Source organism: Schistocerca nitens, chromosome 9 (assembly GCF_023898315.1).
Source record: "Schistocerca nitens isolate TAMUIC-IGC-003100 chromosome 9, iqSchNite1.1, whole genome shotgun sequence".
In the NCBI taxonomy this organism is placed as follows: domain Eukaryota; kingdom Metazoa; phylum Arthropoda; class Insecta; order Orthoptera; family Acrididae; genus Schistocerca; species Schistocerca nitens.
Genome location: NC_064622.1, coordinates 343,439,373 through 343,461,613, shown reverse-complemented (window position 1 = coordinate 343,461,613; position 22,241 = coordinate 343,439,373). Strand labels below are relative to the sequence as shown.

The 22,241-nt window shown below is 38.8% G+C and overlaps 2 protein-coding genes across 3 annotated transcripts in view; one reads left to right on the top strand and one right to left on the bottom strand.

The window, feature by feature from the left end:
- Window positions 1-22,241, bottom strand: part of LOC126203827 (palmitoyltransferase app-like) — a 395,567-nt gene that overhangs the window by 167,533 nt on the left and 205,793 nt on the right. The gene's annotated exons all lie outside the window — the stretch shown is intronic.
- On the top strand, window positions 526-21,457 carry LOC126203828 (spermine synthase-like). Of its 2 annotated transcripts, XM_049938198.1 has the most exons (8): window positions 527-668; window positions 1,304-1,524; window positions 6,968-7,079; window positions 14,504-14,626; window positions 14,750-14,904; window positions 18,295-18,384; window positions 18,907-19,098; window positions 20,479-21,453. In XM_049938198.1, the coding sequence occupies exons 1-8, from the start codon at window positions 608-610 to the stop codon at window positions 20,629-20,631; spliced, it is 1,107 nt and encodes a 368-aa protein (XP_049794155.1). In that variant the 5' UTR covers window positions 527-607; the 3' UTR covers window positions 20,632-21,453. The 2 variants fall into 2 exon arrangements, with proteins under 2 accessions (XP_049794156.1, XP_049794155.1); XM_049938199.1 differs by lacking the exon at window positions 14,504-14,626 and having other exon boundaries at window positions 526-668; window positions 20,479-21,457.

Here is a 22,241-nt window from a genome sequence, read left to right as displayed (position 1 = left end):
AGAAGTAACAAATTTAAACGTCATACATGATACATGATGCGGCCGTTTTTCACGCATCTCATTGTTTATGACGTCATATCTCCCGACGCATGACAGGCAGGTGGTTGTTACGCCGACAGCGATTGTTGCCAGACACTAAGGGATACGTGTACTAAGTTTGGTTGAAATCTGTCCAATAGTTTAGGAGCGGATATGGAACACACATTTGTGCAGCGTTCGTATTGTTGTCAATCGTTTAGAGCCACCCACGGGAAAACATACAGCTTAAGATATGTAGGGGAGCGAGACTCATCCTTGAAATTTAAAACAGAAGTATACTGTTTATCATGAAGATATTGCTTCTCGATGACTTCCAGGAAGCAGTAATTACCACTGTAAGAGAATATAACTGCTGTGGATATAACGGAGTGGGTTGCAATTCTCTAGCGTTATGTAACAATCAAGATTCAGCAAGCATACCTGCAAACAAAACCGGGGATGTACCTGGCGATCACGAAGAAATATACTTCCTCGGTTTTCCTTGTGTTGCAACACGCCCGATGCGTTGCGCCGCGTGGAGGGCAGATATATAGCAGGGTCTACATGTTACCGAGCCAGTCTCTCCAACATGCCCGTCGACACCATCCTTGTAGGTTTCTCTGTCAACCGTTCGTGCACTACGAATGAAGGTAAATTGCGCTATTTTTAAAGATACATTTCAAATGCTGCGATAACACAGTACGGGTTGTAGTCATAAAGTTTTAATTGTGATCTAATAAAAATTAAAACGATACGTTAAGTTTGCAGCCGTGGTGTACATTGATATTCCCCTGCCACAGTACCTTAACACGCCGCTAGAGGAAACAAAGGAGAATGGCACAGGTCGTTATTAAAGTGAAGCGTCGTGCGACGATTTGTTTTTAGCTGCAGCACCCGAAATGTTGTGGCTATGTCGATCCAGATGACTTTCTTTAGCCATCTGTATTGATCTGATAAAGCTATAGCATTTCCGCTGCTGCCGGAAACGAATTACCGCTCGATACTCCACTACAATAATGTGCTGCGCCTGTTCGTGCAGCCTCTGTTCTTGCTTACTACCGTCCTGTAGCGCAGTGATTTCAGTGTGTACCAAGACTGCAGACTTGTATCTGCAAACAAACAAATAACTAATTACGTAACTTAATTTTTTTGTGGTGATAATTAAAGTTTTATGACCACCTCTCGTAGTTAGTTATCGTTATTTTAAACAATATAGTGCAGCAATGAAAAGATTATAGAGTTAAATTTTACGTTTTTAATATTTTGGTTACGGTTGTATTTGCAGATGAACGGAAAACGTTACTGGACAACGTGGAAAGTGTCTTAGGCGATTACCTTCCGTTATTGAAGTTTCAGAGAAGTATGCAAGTTGGTGACATCTTTGTATCAGTGTATACAGCGGATAGAGACTCTATAGTGAGTGTCAAATGTTTTTCGGCGGGTGGTGTGATTTGTGCTATCGAGTATTACAAGGAGGACAACGAGAAACCACTTCTCAATTTTGAGGTGAGTTCTCCAGTAAAGTTTAATTTCTGTTCTTGTTTTTTGAACTCAAAATGTAAACGGTAGTCGAGGGAGGTCGCCAACGTGTTGGTGTTCGGTCTAGACTTAAAATGATACTGATACTGAAAGGAATCTTCAAAGCCAGTTATGTTTTTTGGTAATTTTTTATTTGCATGTTGCATGGATCGTTCAGTCACCAAGGTAAGAAGAGGTGTTGCCATAAAGCTCTTGTTGTGGGTTAAATCTCAAACCTCCCCACAATGTTTCACATAACAGACGGATTTCGCGGTGTTACTGATGTTCCCTCCATTGAACTGGGTCATTAAGCTTGGCTGCCCCCTGCTGCTATTCAAGACCAATGGAACGCTCACAGAGAACACTTTTCATACTGCATTGTCCACCGTCAGCAACGCAAACACGACAAAACTACGTGCAGGTAGTACCTACAGTAACACACTTTACATGTGCTTTATAAAGGAGCAGTACTATAAGTGAACGAAAATCTTTCTGATGGGATGAATAAACATATCTACCTAGATCTTCTGCCAACGATGTTGTGTCAATTCAAATTACTGATCAGTAAATTAAAACTGTCGGCTGGCTGGTCCAGAATTGAAACCAGAACACCTGTCTTCCATAGGTAATGTGCTGTACTCTTTATATCTAGCGAAATAGGTATGTTACCGCCATCAGCATCTAACCTGTCTTTCTGTTATATATTCCATTTTAAATGAAAATTTAGGTGTACCAATACGTGGTACAAGAGGGAAGTTCCCTCTGTCATTAACTTCACAGTGGCTTGTAAAGTGTAGATGTGAAGTACTTATTTCTGGTTTTAGTCAGCTTTCCATTATAAGCAGTACCACTAAATGAAAGTAATCCTGGGACCGCAACCTAACCACAGCAGTAGGGAAGCGTCCGATTCCACCCGTCTGCTTTGAGCTGTGACGTCGTCATTATGGCGGAAACGTCATCTTGCAGAGTGTACAAAATGGCGACGATACCGTTGCTACGTACGCATGCCAACAAACGGTAACAAAATAAAAGCGGCACAAGAACGTCTCACTTCAACAATAAAATGAAACCAACGGGACAACCGATCATTATGGCGGAAACGTCAACTTGCAGAGTGTACAAAATGGCGACGATACCGTTGCTACGTACGCATGCCAACAAACGGTAACAAAATAAAAGCGGCACAAGAACGTCTCACTTCAACAATAAAATGAAACTAACGGGACAACCAAATGAAATTAATGGGACAACCGCGGGAAGTAGTTTTACGGCGGGGACAAGCTAAATATAAAACAATACGAAACACCACACCATGCCAAAACAAATATTATAAGAGAAACTCTACAGCCACAAAACCAACAGGAATCGTACACTTCACTCGACCTATATAACTCAAACGAAGCCCACGATACCAAAGCACCACATTTCCCTTGACTTAGACAACTCAAACGTAGTTCTCTATATCTACTGGCAAACCACAAATAAAAAGACCACAACCTTAAACTTCATACACGTACATAACTCACAAAACACCGCCGAAGCCAATACTCGAAAACCGAAAGAAGCCCATATTGACTTGAATATTTAAAATGCAGCTGAAATACCATGAATATAAAATAGACAAAGCATCACAATTACTGTAGAATAGTTTGCCCCCAGTAGCTGAATGGTCAGCACGACAGAATATCAATCCTAAGGGTCCGGGTTCGATTCACGGCTGGGTCGGAGGTATCTCCGCTAAGGGACTGGGTGCTGTGTTGTCCTAATCATCATCATTTCATCCCCATCAAAGCGCAAGTTGCTGAAGTGGTGTCAAATCGAAAGACTTGCACCCGGTGAACAGTCTACCCAACAGGAGGCCCTAGTCTCACGACATTTACATTTTACTGTAGAACAAAACCAAAACAAAAATTACCTACCAACAAAAGCCTCCACAAATCATCTCCATAAACGCCATCAACCTCCCACTCACAATCCAACCCCAGCCCACTCAATACTGTTCCCAAAAGCAAAACCCACAAAGAAAAAAAAAAGTGAAAACAAAAATCAATCACACCTTACAAAAAAACAAAAAGCTGCCAACAATACCCACAACCTCATCCCCACCTTCCTCCTCCCCCCCCCCCTACACACACAGACGAATCAGATGCCTTCAACTAACCACCTTGGGCATGTACATCCTCACCATAGCTCTCAAAAAAACATGAAAAACACAAAAATTGTCAGAAATTATCTTCTGCCAGGGAGATACTAATCTAAATGAGATTGCAGGTTGGAAGAGTGCATCTTCACTCTCCCTATAGCAGATTTAATTGCCCCCCAAAAATTCTCCTATGGTGTTAGTGCAAGCCTCAGTGTCACAATCTTTAAACTGAATACTATGGTTAACTACTAAGTGTTCATAACCCCTCTTCCCCAAACACCTATACAATGAAACCGAGCAAAGTGGTGCAGTGGTTAGCACACTGTGCTTGCATTCGAGAGGACAGCAGTTGAAACCCACATCTGGCCACCGTGATTTAGGTTTTCCATGACTTCCCTAAATTGCTTCAGGCAAATGTGGGGATGGTTCCTTTGATAGGTCAGGCTGACTTCTTTCCCTCCTTCCCTAATCTGATGGAACCGATGACCTTGCTGTTTGATCCCCTCCGAATTGGGATTTCATCTGGAACTGGCGACTTATTTGCTTTCAACTCTTTCAGCTACTTCTTTAAGCCAGGGACACCTGCTACTATGTCCTCCAGGAGTCTCTACGATGGTCGAATGATAATATGTTGGTATGATCCTTCAGTGTGAATGATCTCTTAAACAAGAAATTTAAAACTTAAGCTTTCCCATTGCTGTCTTCTACTGCCACATCAGACTGGTCAGCAAGTGACTGGATAGAAGCAATCAGCAATTTTATGTAGGAACAGAATTTTCTCTAGTTCTTGACAAGATCTTCTGCTAACATATTCCCACCATTTCCACCATTCAATGGACAATGATAATGTGAATGGGATTTCTTTGGAATCAACTGTTTCTTGCATGTAGTGAGCAGGTTCTTAATTTTTGCTTTAGAAATTGAAAGTTTTTTCATATGTGTGTGGGAATCGACATTCATGTTTGCATTCATCCTCTTCGTATTTGACATTGTAGGGCCTCTTTTACAGTAATACTCAGGCTTGAATTAAAATACCTTCTTTTTTTGTCCACTTACATTGCGAACGATTAATCCACCAGCCTGGCCCCATTGATATCAGCCACAGGTGGAGATCTTAATGATGTGGTAGCATAACTCAAGAGGTGCTGGCATATATGATCACCATACGCTCTGACAGCGTATGTAGTTGGTGTCTGACACACTGGTGTTGCTTAACATACCATCACAGCATTTTGAAAGAGTACTTCTGTCATAACTACAGTCACATTTAAGGTAGGTATGAAAATGTCATGGCAGTTTGCTCTGAGGCAAATACTTTTAGCTACTTTGTATATTTTTTGTTAATCGCTTCTTGGCCATTTTTGCATATGATTTGCAACAAACTGGTTTTGTTCATCTGACCTTTCCTTGTTATTTAAAACACATACTTCTTGATTTGGTGGTCTATACCTACTAACATAAAACGTTGGTGTATGCCATTATTCTTGATACAGAGCAGGTATGAGTGATGAAAATCTCAGTGGGTTCATAAAGAATGTTACTTCATCTTCTTCTACTACATCTTTGCGTAGGTTCCTTTCATCTTGGTTGCATGTATCTATATTACTGATGTTATTGCCCCAATTAACAACTCAGTCATCACCAGAGCTGTTTGTTTCAATACAGTCTGAATGCTGAAATTTTTCAATATACCTGTGACCATCTAAAGAACAAAGTTCTTTTTTTCAGATTTAAATATAAGAGTGCAAAATATGTTCATATTTCTCATGACTGAATTATGAAATTGAACACTTTTTCTGAAAATAATGGTGTGCTCTTTAGCTATGAGAGATAACATCATTTATAATTGCTGTAATGAACTGAATAGATAAATGAACAGCTATAGCGCCCCCCCCCCCCCCCCCCGCCCAATGGAGTATCATATTGCAGTGGATAAAATGACTTAAGAAATCAGTAAATATATTACTCCAACAGATTCAATTCTTTTTAGCTTACTATCTAAACCAATAAATATCATTTAACTTAAAATGGGCATCTTATTATTTATTAATACACATTTTTTACCTTGAACTCCAAAACGGTTACCAAAAACTGCTTTATGCAAAACCAAATTTTACCAGTTTGTCAGTGGAAGACACCAACTCTCCTTTAGTTAAGTGAGATTCCAGTCCCCCAAACCCCCTCTCCCCCCCTAAGACCCCCCCCCCCTTGACCGACTTCTAGAATCGCCCCTGTCTCAATACATTGTTATGCATGAGATGACACAAATAATGACAAAACATGTAATTGTAATTGCACATAATAAAATTTGTTGGTAGATCTAATCGATGTATGTAAAACATCTGTACTTGCACAGTGAAGTGAGAGCATTCAGTGCAGCACCAAGAGGATGATTTGCCACATTCATCCTTTTGATGTTACGCGGTATGAGTCAGCAGAGTGTCAAAATGGTGAATGTGCTACATTCGTTGTTATGGCACTACAAAGTATATTTCTTTTGAACTTTGAAGATACTGGACTTTCTTCAACACTATCACAACTAATCATATTCAAGATTTTTCCATAGCAAGGAACACAAAAAATTAAACTTCCTGATTAATTCAGAATCACTATTTTGGCACATCTGCATTTTTGGCATAAGAGAGATGATAATACTCTTCTGTACAAGTGCTGTTTTTTACGTGTATATGATGTTTATCTATACAGTGGTCACATACAACCATCAACCCAATAACACGGGTCAAGACAGCTGCAATCAAGACTGTCACAGTACCAGTGTTGGTGCTGTTTTATTTTTTATTGTTTCTGATTTGATATGAGTTCCATTAACTTAGTTAATGAAGGAGCCGTTTCAGAATTTGCCTAGAATGATTTAAAGAAACCCTGAAACACCTGGATCTGGATGGCCGAATAGGAATATGATCCTTTGTCCCCGGATTATGAGTCATACGTTTTAACCAGCACTCCTTGTGGGATATGGAACGAGTAAAGTTTTATAAGATAGACTTACTGTCAAAAAGTGTATATCAGAAATATATAGATTTCAGAATAGATTCTAGTATGAATATCTTGGTTGAGCTCCACTTGTAAAAATATTTGATTTGATTTAATCATCTCTTCAGTTCCAAGCCAGAGTACAATGCTACATATTGTAGAATGTTTCCAACACATGAGCTAGTGCACAATTTTCATTTCTGCAGCAATCCCTTGAAACTAACTTTCCAAAAACTATAATTTTAATGTTATTTAGGAGAGCAGTAATTTCAGTTGAAATATTCTTTATTCCAGTGTATTCGGAAACTTGAGCAAAGTTTAATCAAGAAATGTCATGGCAAAAGGAGCAATGCCTTTCCGGCCATAGAACTTGGAGCTGTTGTCGACAGATACTTCACAGCAGCAGGTAAGCTTATTTCACATGTGCCTTATTATTACTGACTGAGTGTTTAAATTCTAGAATACAGTAACAAATTTTTCCCTTCAGTAAGAATGTATGTATGAAGTATAGAAACAAAATGAGATACTAGCAGTTTTCAAACATGTAAAAGAGCTACATTTTTGGAACTAGTTCACTATCTTTAAAAAACAACCTCATATTATGCAGTATACCATTTCTCAATAAATTTTCGATCATTATTAGTCAATCTATTCTTTAGCAGTCCTTGCCTTCACATTATGTTTTTCCCAGCAAGAGAATAATATCTGAAATTTATTATGAAAAAATTCTGCATAAGATGTAGGCCTAGTTGATAGAATAACAAAATGCAACAAATATTTGTCTGGTGAAAAATAATAATGATTCAAATTCAATCAAGTCTGTTTTCTGGAAAAAGACTGAACAACTAGCATATCAATCAGTTACAGTGCAAGTGTCATCACTTTTCCATATCTGCACCAGTGACTATTGAAATAGTTCATACATTCTTACCCAGGTGCAAATAGTGCTAACAAAGCATGGTTCACAAGGAGATAGCAAGTAACGACCAGAAAATGAAAGTGAATACTGCGTGGAAAGTGGGAATCCATGAAGAATGTGCATTTTCAGTTGTACACATATTGTCAATATTGTATGCTCTTGTACTTGTTCCTGAATACTGCAACACTCTCATAGAAGGAGCAGTCAAATGGAAACCAAACACCCACCACAACTTGATAATGGAATTGTTCCATTCAGAAGTAATTGCCATACACATCAAGACATTTATCCCAGTGGGAGGCATGATGATCAATTCCTCATCAGCCTGAAACCGAAGTCCATGCACGTCTCTCTTAAGGTCATGAAAGAAGTGAAAATCACACAATGAAAGATCCAGGCTGTATGGAGGATGTTGCAGTATTGTCCAAGCAAATTGTCGAAGTGTATCTTTTGTTTAATTGAAAGTGTGGGAGTGGATGTTATTGTGCAACAGGATGCTTCCTCTGTTCGTCAAGTTCCTTAAGTGTGGAACAACAGTCAGTTCGCGGAAGAAGCAGCAACGTGGCGTAGAGTCAGAGGGCCTAGGAATTCTGTTGGACGGAATTATCCTGTTGCACAACAACACATGCCCCTCACTGACAGTTGGACAAACACTAAAGTTTGGTGATTAATCTTTTATCACATGATTTTCACATCTTTGGTGACCTTAAGAAAGACATGCGTGGACATCGGTTTCAGTCGGGCTAAGATTTAATCATATCGGCTCCCAGTAGAATAAATGTCTTAATGCCTGCAGTGATTACTTTTTAATGGAACCAGTCCATGGTCACATTATAGCAGGTGTTCAGTTTTCATTTGATTGCCTCTCATAGAATGAATAGGGAGGCCATTTGTGTGAAGGTCGTGTCATATTATATTTTATGCCATAAGCAGGCAATCATCTCTTTCTGCACTGTCAGCAATTGCTAACACAAAAAAAAACAAAGCAAGTTTAAAGAAGAGGTGTATAATCCAAAGAGTTAAGAATTGCTCATTCTTTTGATTGAATAGTAAATCAAGAAAGGTAGAGATGGATAAGGGGAGGGAAGGGGGCCAGGCTAGGAAGACAGCAAGGGGATGGAATGGAAATGTGAAATTTGTGAGCTCACCTGTGCACAGACAGGTGGGCTGCAGGTACACACAGTCAAGTGGAGGAGTTGACTGGGAGAGGGAGGTGAGATCAGAAGATGATAAAGACTGCAGAGGTGAGGCCGTGAATGTAGAGTGAGAATGAGAGGGAGTTGGAGGTTGTTTCCATTTTGTTTAAATGGATTTTGATAGCTTTAGGCGTTAAATACATCATAAGTGGTTACCTGTAGTCCCTCCATTGTTTCCATTCAGGACTTCCCATATTGTAATTGTAGTTAATGTTCATTTTTTAAATTTCATATTGCAAGTTCTTATTTTGTACAGTGTTCTTTGTGCTCAAAGAGGATAAAAGATTAGTGACTGGAAGGCAATAACATACCACATTCAGGTATTGTCATTATCTTGCTGATATGTTTCTGTACATTACTCCACTGGATTCCTGTTTTCCTACTGGAGTGCAGGTAATATGAGTGTAGTAGCCAAGTAATACATGAAGACGGTTCAAGTAACCCAAATAATGGCTTGATTCATGAACAGTAATGGAAATTAGACTCTCCTCACACAATATTTACAACTGAGAATACTGTACCTGATTGGACACAAGGTGAACAGCATTGGTGATAGAAAGTCCAAATGCCTGAAATGTCTCCATCCTGAATAATTTCTCAAAACTGGCATCAGCAAATTACAAGTAACCTGGCACCAGCAAATATTATGGAGCAAACCACTGATTTGTAAGAGGTAGATACCATAAATTGTTGCAACATGGCAATGTTCTGTTTGTTATAACTGATGAGCCTCCTGTTATAACTGGTGAGCTTCCACATTGGTGTAACTGAGGTCCTTCTGCATGACTGGTGTCATAGGTCTGGGGATTCCGTAACGTTACTGCAGCAGTTGTGTCGAGCTGTAGCCGGATAACTCAATGAAAAACACTTAATTCGATAAATAACTTGGGAGACAGAGAATGTTGACACTATGTCAATTGAGGCTGCTTGGGCTGACCTTGTTCAACTCAGCATTTGGCCCGCATGTTTAATGTTGCCACTGCCGCTTCCTCACACCAGCTGTCATCCTGGTGGGCACATCTTCTGACACTAGTGCCACATTGCCTCATGCTTCAATTTGATCATCCACTGCCAGAGAAACTTCAGAAAATTGTGCTATTTGCCTTCTAGTGCAGTATCTTCTCTGGACTTAACAGATAATTATGTTGCACACCATTGGCCTGTGTAAGAGTTATTACAGGCATCAGTAATGTATTGACACTTGCCCAGGCCCTGTATGACTGGTTTGGTTTCTTGCAATATCAGTATAATTCAACTCCTGTCGCTGTAGTTGGTTGATTAGTTTGTAGGGTAAAGGGACTAAACAACATGTTCATTAGTGCCGTTTTTCTTAGTCAAACAGGTCAAGGATTAAAATCATACTCCAAAAGAATCCTATCACCTGAAATACAGGGAAGGAACAAAATGTGTAAAACTAAGTGTGTAACCACACCGAAGGAGAAAATGAAAGTAGCAAGCAAAAATGGAAAACATTAACTATAAGGAAGAAACGATGGAAGGTTTTAAAACAATATATCAGACACCCTGGGCTGGCAGATTGCAAGACTAAAAAAGGGATGAGCCAACCATTCTGCAGCACATTAAAATTTTCACCCTAATATCACAATGCAAGAGAAACACAGATGGTGAAGTCAGAACAGATGGCACCAGACCAAATGAGGAAAAGTTAAAATACAGGTAGGGTGAAAGCCTGAGTGAGAAGGCCAGACACCTACCCTTAGATTGAGTCATAAAAACTGCCCTCTTGAATAAAACTTAAAACTATATCAGCCATTGAGGCATTGTCACTTACCACCATAGGTAATACATCAGGGAGGCTAAAAGTCCGCCTCAGGGCACCAGGATTGGGACAGTCCAACAATATGTGGACCACTGTCAATTGAGAACTGCAGTGACACTGGGCTGGGTCCTTGCGACGGAGCAGATGACCATGAGTCAGCCAAGTATGGTCAATGTAGAGTCGGCAAAGGACAATGGGGTCCCTGCGAGTGACTCTGTGGGTGATCTCCACACATTTGTTGTGTCCTTTATAACATGTAATGTATTGGGCATAGTTAATGCCATTCAGTATGCCAGTTACCAAAAACTTTATGGTATAATACCAATTGGAGATCATTTTCTGGTGTGCCGATCTCCGGACTCCATTTATGAGTAGCCTCTTTGGCTAGCCTGTCGGCAAGTTTATTTCCCAGAATTACAATGTGTCCTGGGGTCCATATGAAGACTGCTGACCATCCATGTTGTTCAAGGACATAAATGGAACCATAGATCACCATTACCAGAGGATGCTGAGGATGTGAGTATAGCACTGGTTGAGAGCTTATAAGGGACTCAAGGAATTACTACAAATGAGGAAGGACTCCCCTGAGAAGGAACAGATGTACTCAAGAGCACAAGAGATGGCTATCAGCTCTGCAGTGAAAACACTACAGCCATATGGCAAGGAGCACTGTTCAGTACGTCCTGCATAAGCATAAGCGAACCCAATGTGACCATCAAGCCGTCTGTGTAAATTACTTCTGAACTCTAGGATGTGTCAAGAATAGAGGGAAGTAGGTGATGGAGGGCTGCAGGATGAACTGAGTCTTTTTGGACTTGTGATAGGTCCAGACAAAGCTGTAGTCAAGGTATACACCATCGAGGAGTATGTGAGTGGACCCAGAGAAAAGGTAATTGAGGGAAAGACTTGAGTTCAGTGAGAAGGGACCAGACACAGATGGCAATTTTAATCCCTGATCTGGGCTGCTGTTAGGGAAAAGAAGACAGTAATGTGGATGTTGAGGCAAACTCCGAACATGTGCAGTATCGTTGGCAAGCAGTTGTCGCCTGATACGCAATGAAAGAATCCCAGTTTCCACAAGTAGGCTGTTCACTGGGCTTGTTCAGAGAGCTCCTGTCACAAGTCGAACTCCACAATGATGTATAGGGGCAACCATCCACAGTGCCAGGCTCCCACGGTCAAGACAGAACTGTACAAAGGCTTTGTACAGCTATTTAGGGCGATCTGCACCCCATTTGGTGTGACTCAGGCACCCAAGAATGTTAAGGTGCTGTCAGCACTTTTGCTTAAGCTAATGAAGATGTTGAAGTTGAATTAAGCTAGCATCACAGATGAGGCCTAAAAAGTGATAATAGTCCACTACATTAAGGAGATGGTCATTGAGATAAAGCTGTGTGTGCAGGGGAACTGTACAATGGTGAGAGAAGTGCATGGCGTAAGTCTTGGCAGTGGAAAACTGAAAGCAGTGGGTGAGGCCCCATGTGTGCATCTTTAGTGTGGCTCCCTGTAGTCGATGTTTAGCCACACCAATAGTAGATGAGTGGAAGAAAATGCAAAAGTCGTGATCACATAAAAAAGGTGATGTTGAGGACCCCACAGCTGCTGTTAGACCATTAATGGCCACTAAAAAGAGAGGTACTCTCAGTACAGAGCCCTACAAGACACCATTCTCTTGAATGAAATGGGAACTGTGTGAAGCACTGACTTGAGCTCAGAAGATGTGGAGTGATAGAAAGTTCTGTATAACAATTGGGAGAAGGTCCCAGAGACCTCACTCACGTAGTGTAGTGAGGATGTGGTGTTGCCAAGGGGTAGCATAGGCTTTCGTCAGATCAGAAATGATGGCAATAAGATGATGACGGCAGGAAAAGGATGTTCATATGTTAGACTCTAGGTACGACAAGCTGTCAGTCGTGGAACCACCTTGGCAAAAGGTGCCCTGGGACAGAGCCCGAAAGCTCTGAGACTCAAAGGGCCAACACAACTGCCGGTCACCATATGTTCAAGCAGCTTGCACAGAATGGTGGTGAGGCTAATAGGATGATTGCTATCCATATCTAGTGGGTTCTTACCTGGTTTTAGCACTGGAACAATGATACTTGCAATGTGATAATAAAGTAAGAGTAAAGCATTTTTTCCACTTGCAGTGATAATTTGCCATTGCTCCAGATGTGGTTGAAGATGGCAAGGAGATGGCACTGGTTATCCACTGATAGATATTTAAGCATTTGAGGTTTGATACGGTTTGGTCCAGGAGGTGTATCTCACACCACTATGAGATGCATTCATTTGTGATGGTAGTAGGACAATAAACTGCATATGTGATCATAAGTAAGAGCTGATGGATCTTGTAAAGGGGCAAGCTTACACAGTAATTGATACACCTTAGGTGGATTCCACAAGAGGAAGAAGGCTTTGCACAAATTCGAGTCTATCACACTGAAAGCCAAAAAATGCTGCCTGAGTCTTTTTTTTTGGTAAGCTTCCCAGACCTTGGCTGAATCATAATGTGGAGGAAAAGTAGGTGGATAGATTGGTGGAATGTACCCCGTCTGTTTACGGAACCTGACAAAATGGTTGCAGCCAAAGTAAGCTGTTCAATCAGAGGTGGTCGCACGGTGTGCATAATGAATAAATGTGATGAAACTGCACTTAAAGATTGCACATGCAGAAACCATTCCAAAATCATCGCCAGTCACGTAGTAACCAAGAAATACACAAAACCAGTCCAAGTAACACAGATATGACTTTATTTATGAACCGCTGAACAGTAATGGAAATCAGACTCTCACTGATCCCCACATAACAAGGCACAGAGCACTGATGTGAATAGTACAATTGTAAGAACATAAAAGAGAGTCAATGAGAGCTGCTCTGCACATATACATGTGCAAGCCACTGGCAAATGGTGCGGTGGAGACTACACCATGCGCATGACTTAGACAGGCAGTCTCCGGCAGCTGGCTCAAGCTGATACAGTTGGTGACCAATTCAAACACATACATGCGGTGACACTACACTCGGCACACTCACATGCACTAGTAGCAGTATACAGCAATGAGATGTGCATAATCCATGTTGTTAATTTGGAATCTCTCCAGGACTGTCAACATATCAAAAAATCTATGGACAAATTTTACTTTGTTAGCCAGTGAGCATTTGGCTTTCACGATAGTGCTCATAACATTTTTTTTTTTCCCTTAAAAATATTGTGAAACAAATACTGCTTATTTAAAAGGACTATGTTTTATCAGAATTTGAGAATCCTTTACAAGAGGAATACAGTGGTATAGTGCTTGTTGTGGTATACAGTGAAAGTTTTCTTGTTGGTAGAAGTGGACAACTGGGTCAAATATGAGGACCTGTGCTGATTTGGTTGGTCTTAATACATTACACATTCCTTGTGTGTCTTTATGAAATACTTAACTGCAGACTACAACTAGTGTAATGTCACTGTCACCCCTCTTTTTAAAGCACTCATGGATGCTCTTCTTCACCTACACATAGTGAGCATCCCTTGCGTCTTTTTCTGAAATATTTTACTGCAAACCACAGCCAACATCGTATCAATAGACTTCTCTATCAAATGCTCTCAAATACTGCTAAAATGTACACACTGCAGTTTCACTTTTAAAAAGTCATTTTGCCTCAGTATATGGTGAAATGAAAATGTTAGGAGCATTGTTGGCTCAGAAAAATGCTTTACCCTTATTTTATTATCACTTGATGAAAACATTTTATACTGTTTTGTGCTATAATAGGTTATTCTTGTATTTTATGAGTACTTTAAGTTCTGAATCAAAATTTCCATTATGTAATTGGCAACTGCATTCAGCTCCATGGACATAAAATTCCATACAGTTGAATTGTAGCACGTGAATCCCTTATAAACATATTTAGGCTTTTGTAATGTGTTTGAAATTGTTTATCTACAGATGACCGTATTTTGGAATATGACATTGACAGTATTGTATATGAAACTACTTCGCCTTATCAGAGAATAAGAATTATGCATTCTCGAACACTTGGAAATTTACTTGTTCTGGATGAACATCAGAGTGAGTAATCTTCATATTTATTTGTGTACATTATATCTGTGTGTGTGTGTGTGTGTGTGTGTGTGTGTGTGTGTGGTGCGTGGAATGAGTCAATCTAATAATCTACTTATATTTTGTCTACAGATTTGGCTGAAAGTGATCTGATATACACAGAAACATTAATGCAGCGAGGGAAGGAAAATTATGAAGGAAAAGAGATAGTTATTTTGGGTGGAGGAGATGGAGCTCTTTTATGGGAACTTTTGAAAGAGAAACCAAAGTTTGTTACAATGGTAGAGGTATGTATTCACAATTACTGTCTAGTTTATTCTTTTTATTACAGTGACCATTAAAATTTTTTGTCACACTCTGTTTTTGGTAATAAGTTTTTCAAGGCAAACTTTCATTAGAAAACAAAATATTAGTAGATAACTATGTTAAATACAAAAATTTGAAGCCCTGGTGTAGATTATATAGATGATAGATCCAGATGTAATTTCATTAGAAGTGGTTGAATGATGGTTACCATGTAGAGAAGCTGTGTTATGACCCACTCAGATAGCCAAGCAGGATTAGACAGATGGCTCTAAATCCTTTGCATTAACTTCCATATCAGGAGCTAGATGTATACTAACGTAAGAGTAATGATTCGGCATATTACGCACCTTACTATTTTCATGAAAAATCCCACTTGTGTGCTAAACCTGTTGAGGCAAACTGTCAACAGACCATACTGTGTATGTTTATTTATTCTAATCATATACTGTTAAATTTGGACTTAGTTGCAACAGTGTGCATTTGGTGACTTTTTTCATGTTCATGGTTTGATGATAGTCATCAAACCATGAACATGAAAAAAGCTCAACGTATAGGGGTCCAAGAGTATGTGTAACTTCTGCACCACTTGAAACAGTTTGTTATTAGAGCACAGTTAGGATCCATTGTGACACTGAAGTCAGTTACATGACTTGCCTTGCAGTGAAGAACAAAACTGTGTTAATAGAACTCCCAACTTTAATTTGCCTCATCAAAGCAAATGATGGTTGAGAAGAAGGTGATGATGCTACAGCCACAGGCTGTTGTTCATTTTGCAGTATATGTAGCAGAAATTCCTGCTATTGTTGCTGGAATTTCCATTGCTTTTCTTGCTGTTGTTGCAGTTGTTGCTACTGCAGCTGCAGCCATTGCAGCCACAGCTATAGAAACTCATGAGCCATGTTTCCCAGTGAATAGCTGCATGCTGAGAAAGTCCTCATTGCCATGTTTCTGTCAACTCAGTATTGGTAGGATGCAGTTTGATAAATCACACTGGCAATGACACAGTGACTGGTGGAACAAACAGGCAGTTCCTGTACTTGATGGTGGATTTCACAAAGTGAATGACTAGCCAGAAGCAAAGTATATAGCATAGTGAATGTCATCATAAGGTTAGGTTGTGCAAACCACCCATGAAGCAATACAAATTGAAAAGCATAAATACAGGCTAGACCAATCACTCTGATTCCATTTGTGCATATCAAAGGCTTCAGAGAATAGTGAAACCTGCCAGACAAATGTGGGGCTGTGGTATTTAAGGACACTGTCATGTCAGTGGACAGGCCTATTAGACATGCCCGTGATGGTGGCAGTGACTTCTATTGGAGAACACTGCAGCCATAATATGAAGCCCAAGTTTGTTTGCCCTGATATTTCCTCCATATCAGTACTCGGGACTGGGGTGGGGAGGGGGGGGGGGGGGAGCCTGATTATCGTTGGATACTAAATTGGTAGTTCTTCATTAAATAACAATAATTTTCTGTAGAGTGAGAATTAAGATGAACAAAGTTATGTTTGCAGTCTGTTCACAGTATCTATTCACAGTACAATACACTGTAATGAAATGCTGTATGGTGTGCACTTTAAGCTGATGTTTTATGTGATATGCAGACAAGGGAACAAACCTGTTAGGGCGAGACCTATGCAAAGTCTTGGGTGCCATAGGGGTTGTGTTCTGTGTTTATTACTTTTCTTGGTATGTATCAGACAGATGATTCAAAGAAAATTCTCTTTGCAGATGACACTAGTTGTGTTGTGAAATACATATAATGCAATGTAAATAATCTAACTAATTGAGTATTCATAATGGGGATAGATAAAATCTACTCACCAAGCAATGGAACAAGGAAACATAAGTAAACCTTAAGTAAATATGCAAGCTTTTGGAGTCAGAGGCTCCTTCTTCTGGCAGAGGGGTCAAAGGGGTGGGAACAGGTATGAAGAAAAAGGACTGGTGAGGTTTAAGAAATGCGGAGAGTTCAGAAAGGTTGCCCAGAACCCTGGGTCAGGGTAGGCTTACCAGATGGGATGAGAAGGAAAGACTGATTGTTGGGGACTGCTCTGGACAACAGTTGAAAACCTGAGAGTTAAAAGGTGGATGATAGGGCAATAAGTAAGACAGAGATTACTGACATAACATCATGCATGAGTTGATAAGAGCAGAAAGCTAAGTACATTGTATGTGGTAGAGGTAGATGGCAGGGAAAAACTGATAGGTCAGAAAATAAAAGATATAGAAACTAAAAAGAAGTGAAGGAAAGAACAGTTGCTGAAAAGAAATGCTGTGATCAAAGAAATAAATGTAAATTAAGGCCAGGTAGTTAGCGATAATCAAGAACAGATTGTAACACCAGTCCCCAGCTGCAGAGTTCTAAGAAAGCAGTATCTGGAGGAAAATCTAGATGGCACAAGTTGTGAGACAGACACCGAGAACATAGCTGTCATTTTGTGGAGCATGCTCTGAAACAGGGTATTGAGTTCTTGATAACGTCAGTGCATGTTTTTCACAAAGTGGAGTAACACTCTAGTACATCAAAATGGAATGTGTACTTAATGCTAAACTCTTGTGAAATCAAAATTTTATTGTTTCCAGCTGGTCAAACAGTCAGTGAAGTTGCCCATTTTAAATTCTTAAGAGTGACAGCTGATGGAAAGCTGTCTTGCAAGTATCATGTTAGACATACTATACAGAAACTGAGTGCTGCTGTCTTCTCTACAAAAATAATATCGCCACTGTTTCTGACACTGACATGTAATGTTTTGAAGGCTTGTTTACAGCACTTACTTTCACTATATTATCTTGTGGGGTATCATATTTTGGGGCAACTTTGTGTACTGACCAAGAATATTACTAGCCCATAAAAAGTTAGACAGATCTGCAGTGTCAGTTTACAAACTTTGTTTAGATGTCCTGGAATTCTGCCTCTACCATCCATGTACATACACACCACAATAGGATTTGTTATTAACAATATTGACTCATTCAGATGAATCTGCAGTTTTTATTCAGTGAATGCAAGATGGACAAACAATTTGCTGTTAGTTAACACTTTGTTAAGTCTCCTACACAAAGGTCTTTAAATCATGGTTGGAATGTTATGTTGAGGCATACCCGTGTACAATAGTTGCTTGCAGTAGATGAAAATTTTTCTCTCAGATATGTTATTTATTTGTACTCTCTCTAACAATTTTTTGCTTTTGTTTCTTAGTTATTTAGTTTATTTTATTTATAAATTTTTTAACCAGTATTCTGTAAACTATGCATTATCTCATTCCATGTCGAAGTAACTTCGGCTGGCATGGTCCCACATAACCTGATGAATAATTCACTAGTCCATTGTAACTTTTACTCTGTTAATTTCTTCTTTTTACAGATTGATGAGCAGGTGATGCAGGCATGTCAGAAACATCTTCGCTCTTGTTGTGGTAACTGTCTAGATCAGTATAAAGGAGAGAACTATGAGGTTTGTACAGAACTGGCTTACAAACTTGCTATTGGGAAAATGCTCATCAAAGTTGCTTCATATTTAGGAGATATGTTGCTGTTGCCATACAAGGAAGTGTTGTGTTCATAACTATTATGTCGTAAATGTTTTGGATAACTAATTACTTTTTACTTTCGTAACTCCATATATCTCATAATATCTGATAATTATCAGCCTATAGGCAAATTAAGCTGAGTTCAATGTTGAACACTCAGTTCAATTTTTAACATTTGTTGTATGCTTATACAACACTGCTGCCACTGCCATTATACTGTCTGCATTTTTTTTTAGTTATTTTTGTAACTTACTGTTGACTAATATCTACAGTGTCAGTAGCTTCCATACACAAACAATATTGCATCAAATGCTGTTCATAAATGCGTTCCATTGGAGGTGCCACAAGCACAAACATGTCTGAGCATTCCAAAGTAGGGACTGTCTTGCATTTGCCAGTGTATGCTTTGTGATCACATTAACTTGTAATTTTTTTTCTTTTCACAGATTATTGTTGATGACTGTGTAAAAGTACTTGAGAAATTCATCAAAGAAGGCAAGAAATTTGACTATGTGTTTGCTGACCTTACTGACATACCACTATCGTCAACACCACAAGGAGAACTGTGGGATTTCATCAGGCTAATTTTAAATATCTCATTCAAAGTTCTAAAACGAACGGGAAAGTACATGACTCATGTAAGTTGAGACTCTATTGCAGATTTAATACCAGTACTCACAACATTAACAACTATATTAGCAGATGTTATTATTTATGACATATTTTTACCATTATTGATAGACTGTTTTCTTGGGCCCAGCTGGACTGACAGTTTTATTTTTCTTTATTAATACAACACAAAACCTAATTGTTTTCACCATGAGCTTCAAGCAATAGTCATACTGAAAATCATGCATAAAGCACACACACAGAATGGTCACTCAAAGCACTTGATGAAAATTAGATCAGTTATTAATTAGGAAAAGATGTTCTCAACTTGAAGTTTTTTTTGAATGCCACAATGTTTTACAAGGCATGATCCTAAAGGAGGAGACATGCCCTTGCCTCAGGATTGTACACTTGCTTAAAACCAGCACATCTCACAGTTCTGCAATCCATTGACCTGAAATGTCAATATTCCCCATCTTCTTACTGCCTCTGCCCCCTTTCAACTATCCTGCCTCTGCTCCTCCATTCTCCTCTTCCTTTTCCGTCCCCCTTTTTGGTTTCAGATTTTCCCATTTCTTCCTGACCATCATTTAGTATTTATTTTAATTAATTATTCATTTTCTTCATTTTATTTTGTGCTTCTCATGTATGTTTCTGCTATTCCTAGCCTTAGCCCTGACTCCTTCTCCCACCCACCACCACCCTTCTTCTCCCTCCCCCCCCCCCCCCTCTCTCTCTTATGCAAATGCATGTGTGTGTGTGTGTGTGTGTGTGTGTGTGTGTGAGTGTGAGTGTGTTTAATTAATTTTCTCAGCCTGTTTATTGGATGCTTCCTAATGATATTGTGTTGCCATATATTAACCAGTATGAAAGATTTTACAGTGAAACTACTGTAATATACCATAATTGTGAATCTCTTTAATTGACCTATCAGATTTTTTATATTAAGCAAACAGTTACATTAGTAGCAAAATAGCAGTAGAATAAGTACACTTACAACAAACAAATTTGAACAGCTTCTGCAGGATGGACAGATATACAAATGACAAGACAATCATTTAGCTTAACTGCAACCTGTATCTCATTGTTTAGAGCAGTAGGAAAGTAAGAAGATATTACTTATAATACCTGAACCTATTGTATCTTTTCTGCATACCAAGGATTCCAAAATACTTGTTCCTCATCCACTACTTTTACTTTTATCCTAAATTTGTTTTCTTTTGTGAAGAACATATATTGTTACTCAGAACCATACATCTATTGTCTTTGTTTTGTATATATCACAGTTTTTCAGTTTTGTCATGTACTAAGCAGATGCTGCAGTTCTGCCATTCACACTGTTACTCTTTGTTTTATTGACTTTACTGAAATTATCAATATTGTTTTTACACTGTCAAAACTTGTTGTAGGCCAATGGAGTGTCATGCCCAAGTGCTCTCAGTATGTTTGAGTCACAACTTAAACAGCTTCCCGTACCAGTGAAATTTACACGTGACCAGGCCTTTGTACCATCATTTATGGAAGACTGGGTCTTCTACCAGGTGCAGCCAATATGCAGATAGCTTTCAACACAGACCATTTATGTAAATCCGTGGACATTCTATCTGCTACAGCTTGATCTTAAGTTCAATGTTATAAAGCAGTGAAGCATTCTACATTGTGAAATGGTTTAAGTGAAGTAATGTAAGTTACATTACATGAAACAAAATATTTTGTTCAGTATTATAGATGTAGCACATTTTTGTGTTAAATTGACTGATTTTATATGATTAAAATAAACAGTAAATACTATACACTGTGTAAATTTATTTAAAAGTTAAAATTCTCATAAGGATTCATACTAAACTGCATAAGAAAGGAACAGAGAGTCATGAGTGCAGTGAAAGTTTTTGATGCCAATTGTTTGGTAACAGTTCAGAAAAGCAAGTGTAGTGCTCTTGGTTTTGGTTGTCTCTGTCACCTTTACTAGTTATAATGTGTTTTGAATCATGGGACATTGTATCATTTATGTTCCTACATTTTCTAGGGTGATTTAATCTCAAATCATACAGGTCATGTCTACTTGTGCTCATGAATTCCTCTGGAAAAAATATATATTAGACTCTATGTCGTAAGTGTTAAAGAAATAAAGTATTTTCATTTTATCTTAATTTTTGTAAGTGCTATCGCCCTTTGAAAAATGTATATTTTGTAAATAATTCTTAAAACAGTTGAGAGCAAAAAAGAAATATAACTAATAAACCAAAAGTGCTGGAGACCTGGGAGATGTTTTGTATTACAGCTCCCTCTTAGTGTGTTGAAATTTAGTTGATACCCAAACACTAACGGGCTTCCTTTAACTTACAAATTTAAGACAAAAATATGTAATTTAAGTTAATTTTTTCACTAATATTTTTTTTTTTCTGTTCCTAATTTGGAAAGTCATAGGAAGCTCTCTTTTCTGTCATATTACTACATGCTACTTATTTATTTATAAACAGTATCTTCTACATGCCAGATATCTGTATTATGTTAATATTTATTACTAAACATGTAAAAAATTGCATTTTACAAGTTTTTACAAATTACTTATTTGAAAACACCCATCCAAAAAGTTTTGAGAATTGCACAAAACATTGTTTTGTTAATATGTTAGTAGTTATTGCAAACACAGTGGGCAGTATTTTTCCATGTAAAATGTTAACAATTTTTCAACATTCTGCATATTTCGCATCACTGAATTTCTGGTGTAAAATATGCATGTTGGCAACACTGTTTCCACTGCTCTTCTGTTTATAACAGATGAGAACTTGCATGTAAACCATACTGCATTGAGTTTTGTGTTTGCTTTGAACTTTTTATTAGATACAATATCAGTGAGGAAATACAGTAGTGAAAGAGTGAGCTGTGTGGACTACGAAAAAAAGACACAAGTAGATAGTGTTTAAGAAAAGCGGAAAACACTTCACAGTTGTTGGAACTCTATCAGAGGTATTGCAGAAATATCAATTGTGGAGGAATTGCTACACTCACTACAAGAAGAAATTTTGCGACAACCCACCTGAGCAATCACCATCACCTGAAGGTGAAACTGAAGAAGACAGTGCAGATGATTGTGTTCCCGGATTTGAAGTTGTTGATGTGTTGAATGTTAGCATTTCTGTTGTAGGCCCTATTATATCTCCCTATAAAC

Bases quoted from the DNA above. Each gene is read 5' to 3' on its own strand.
- LOC126203828 (XM_049938198.1), top strand. From the start codon at position 608: ATGCCCGTCGACACCATCCTTGTAGGTTTCTCTGTCAACCGTTCGTGC. The intron at 14,905-18,294 runs GTATGTATTCAC...TTCTTTTTACAG, and splicing joins AGTTTGTTACAATGGTAGAG to ATTGATGAGCAGGTGATGCA. The intron at 19,099-20,478 runs GTAAGTTGAGAC...AACTTGTTGTAG, and splicing joins CGGGAAAGTACATGACTCAT to GCCAATGGAGTGTCATGCCC.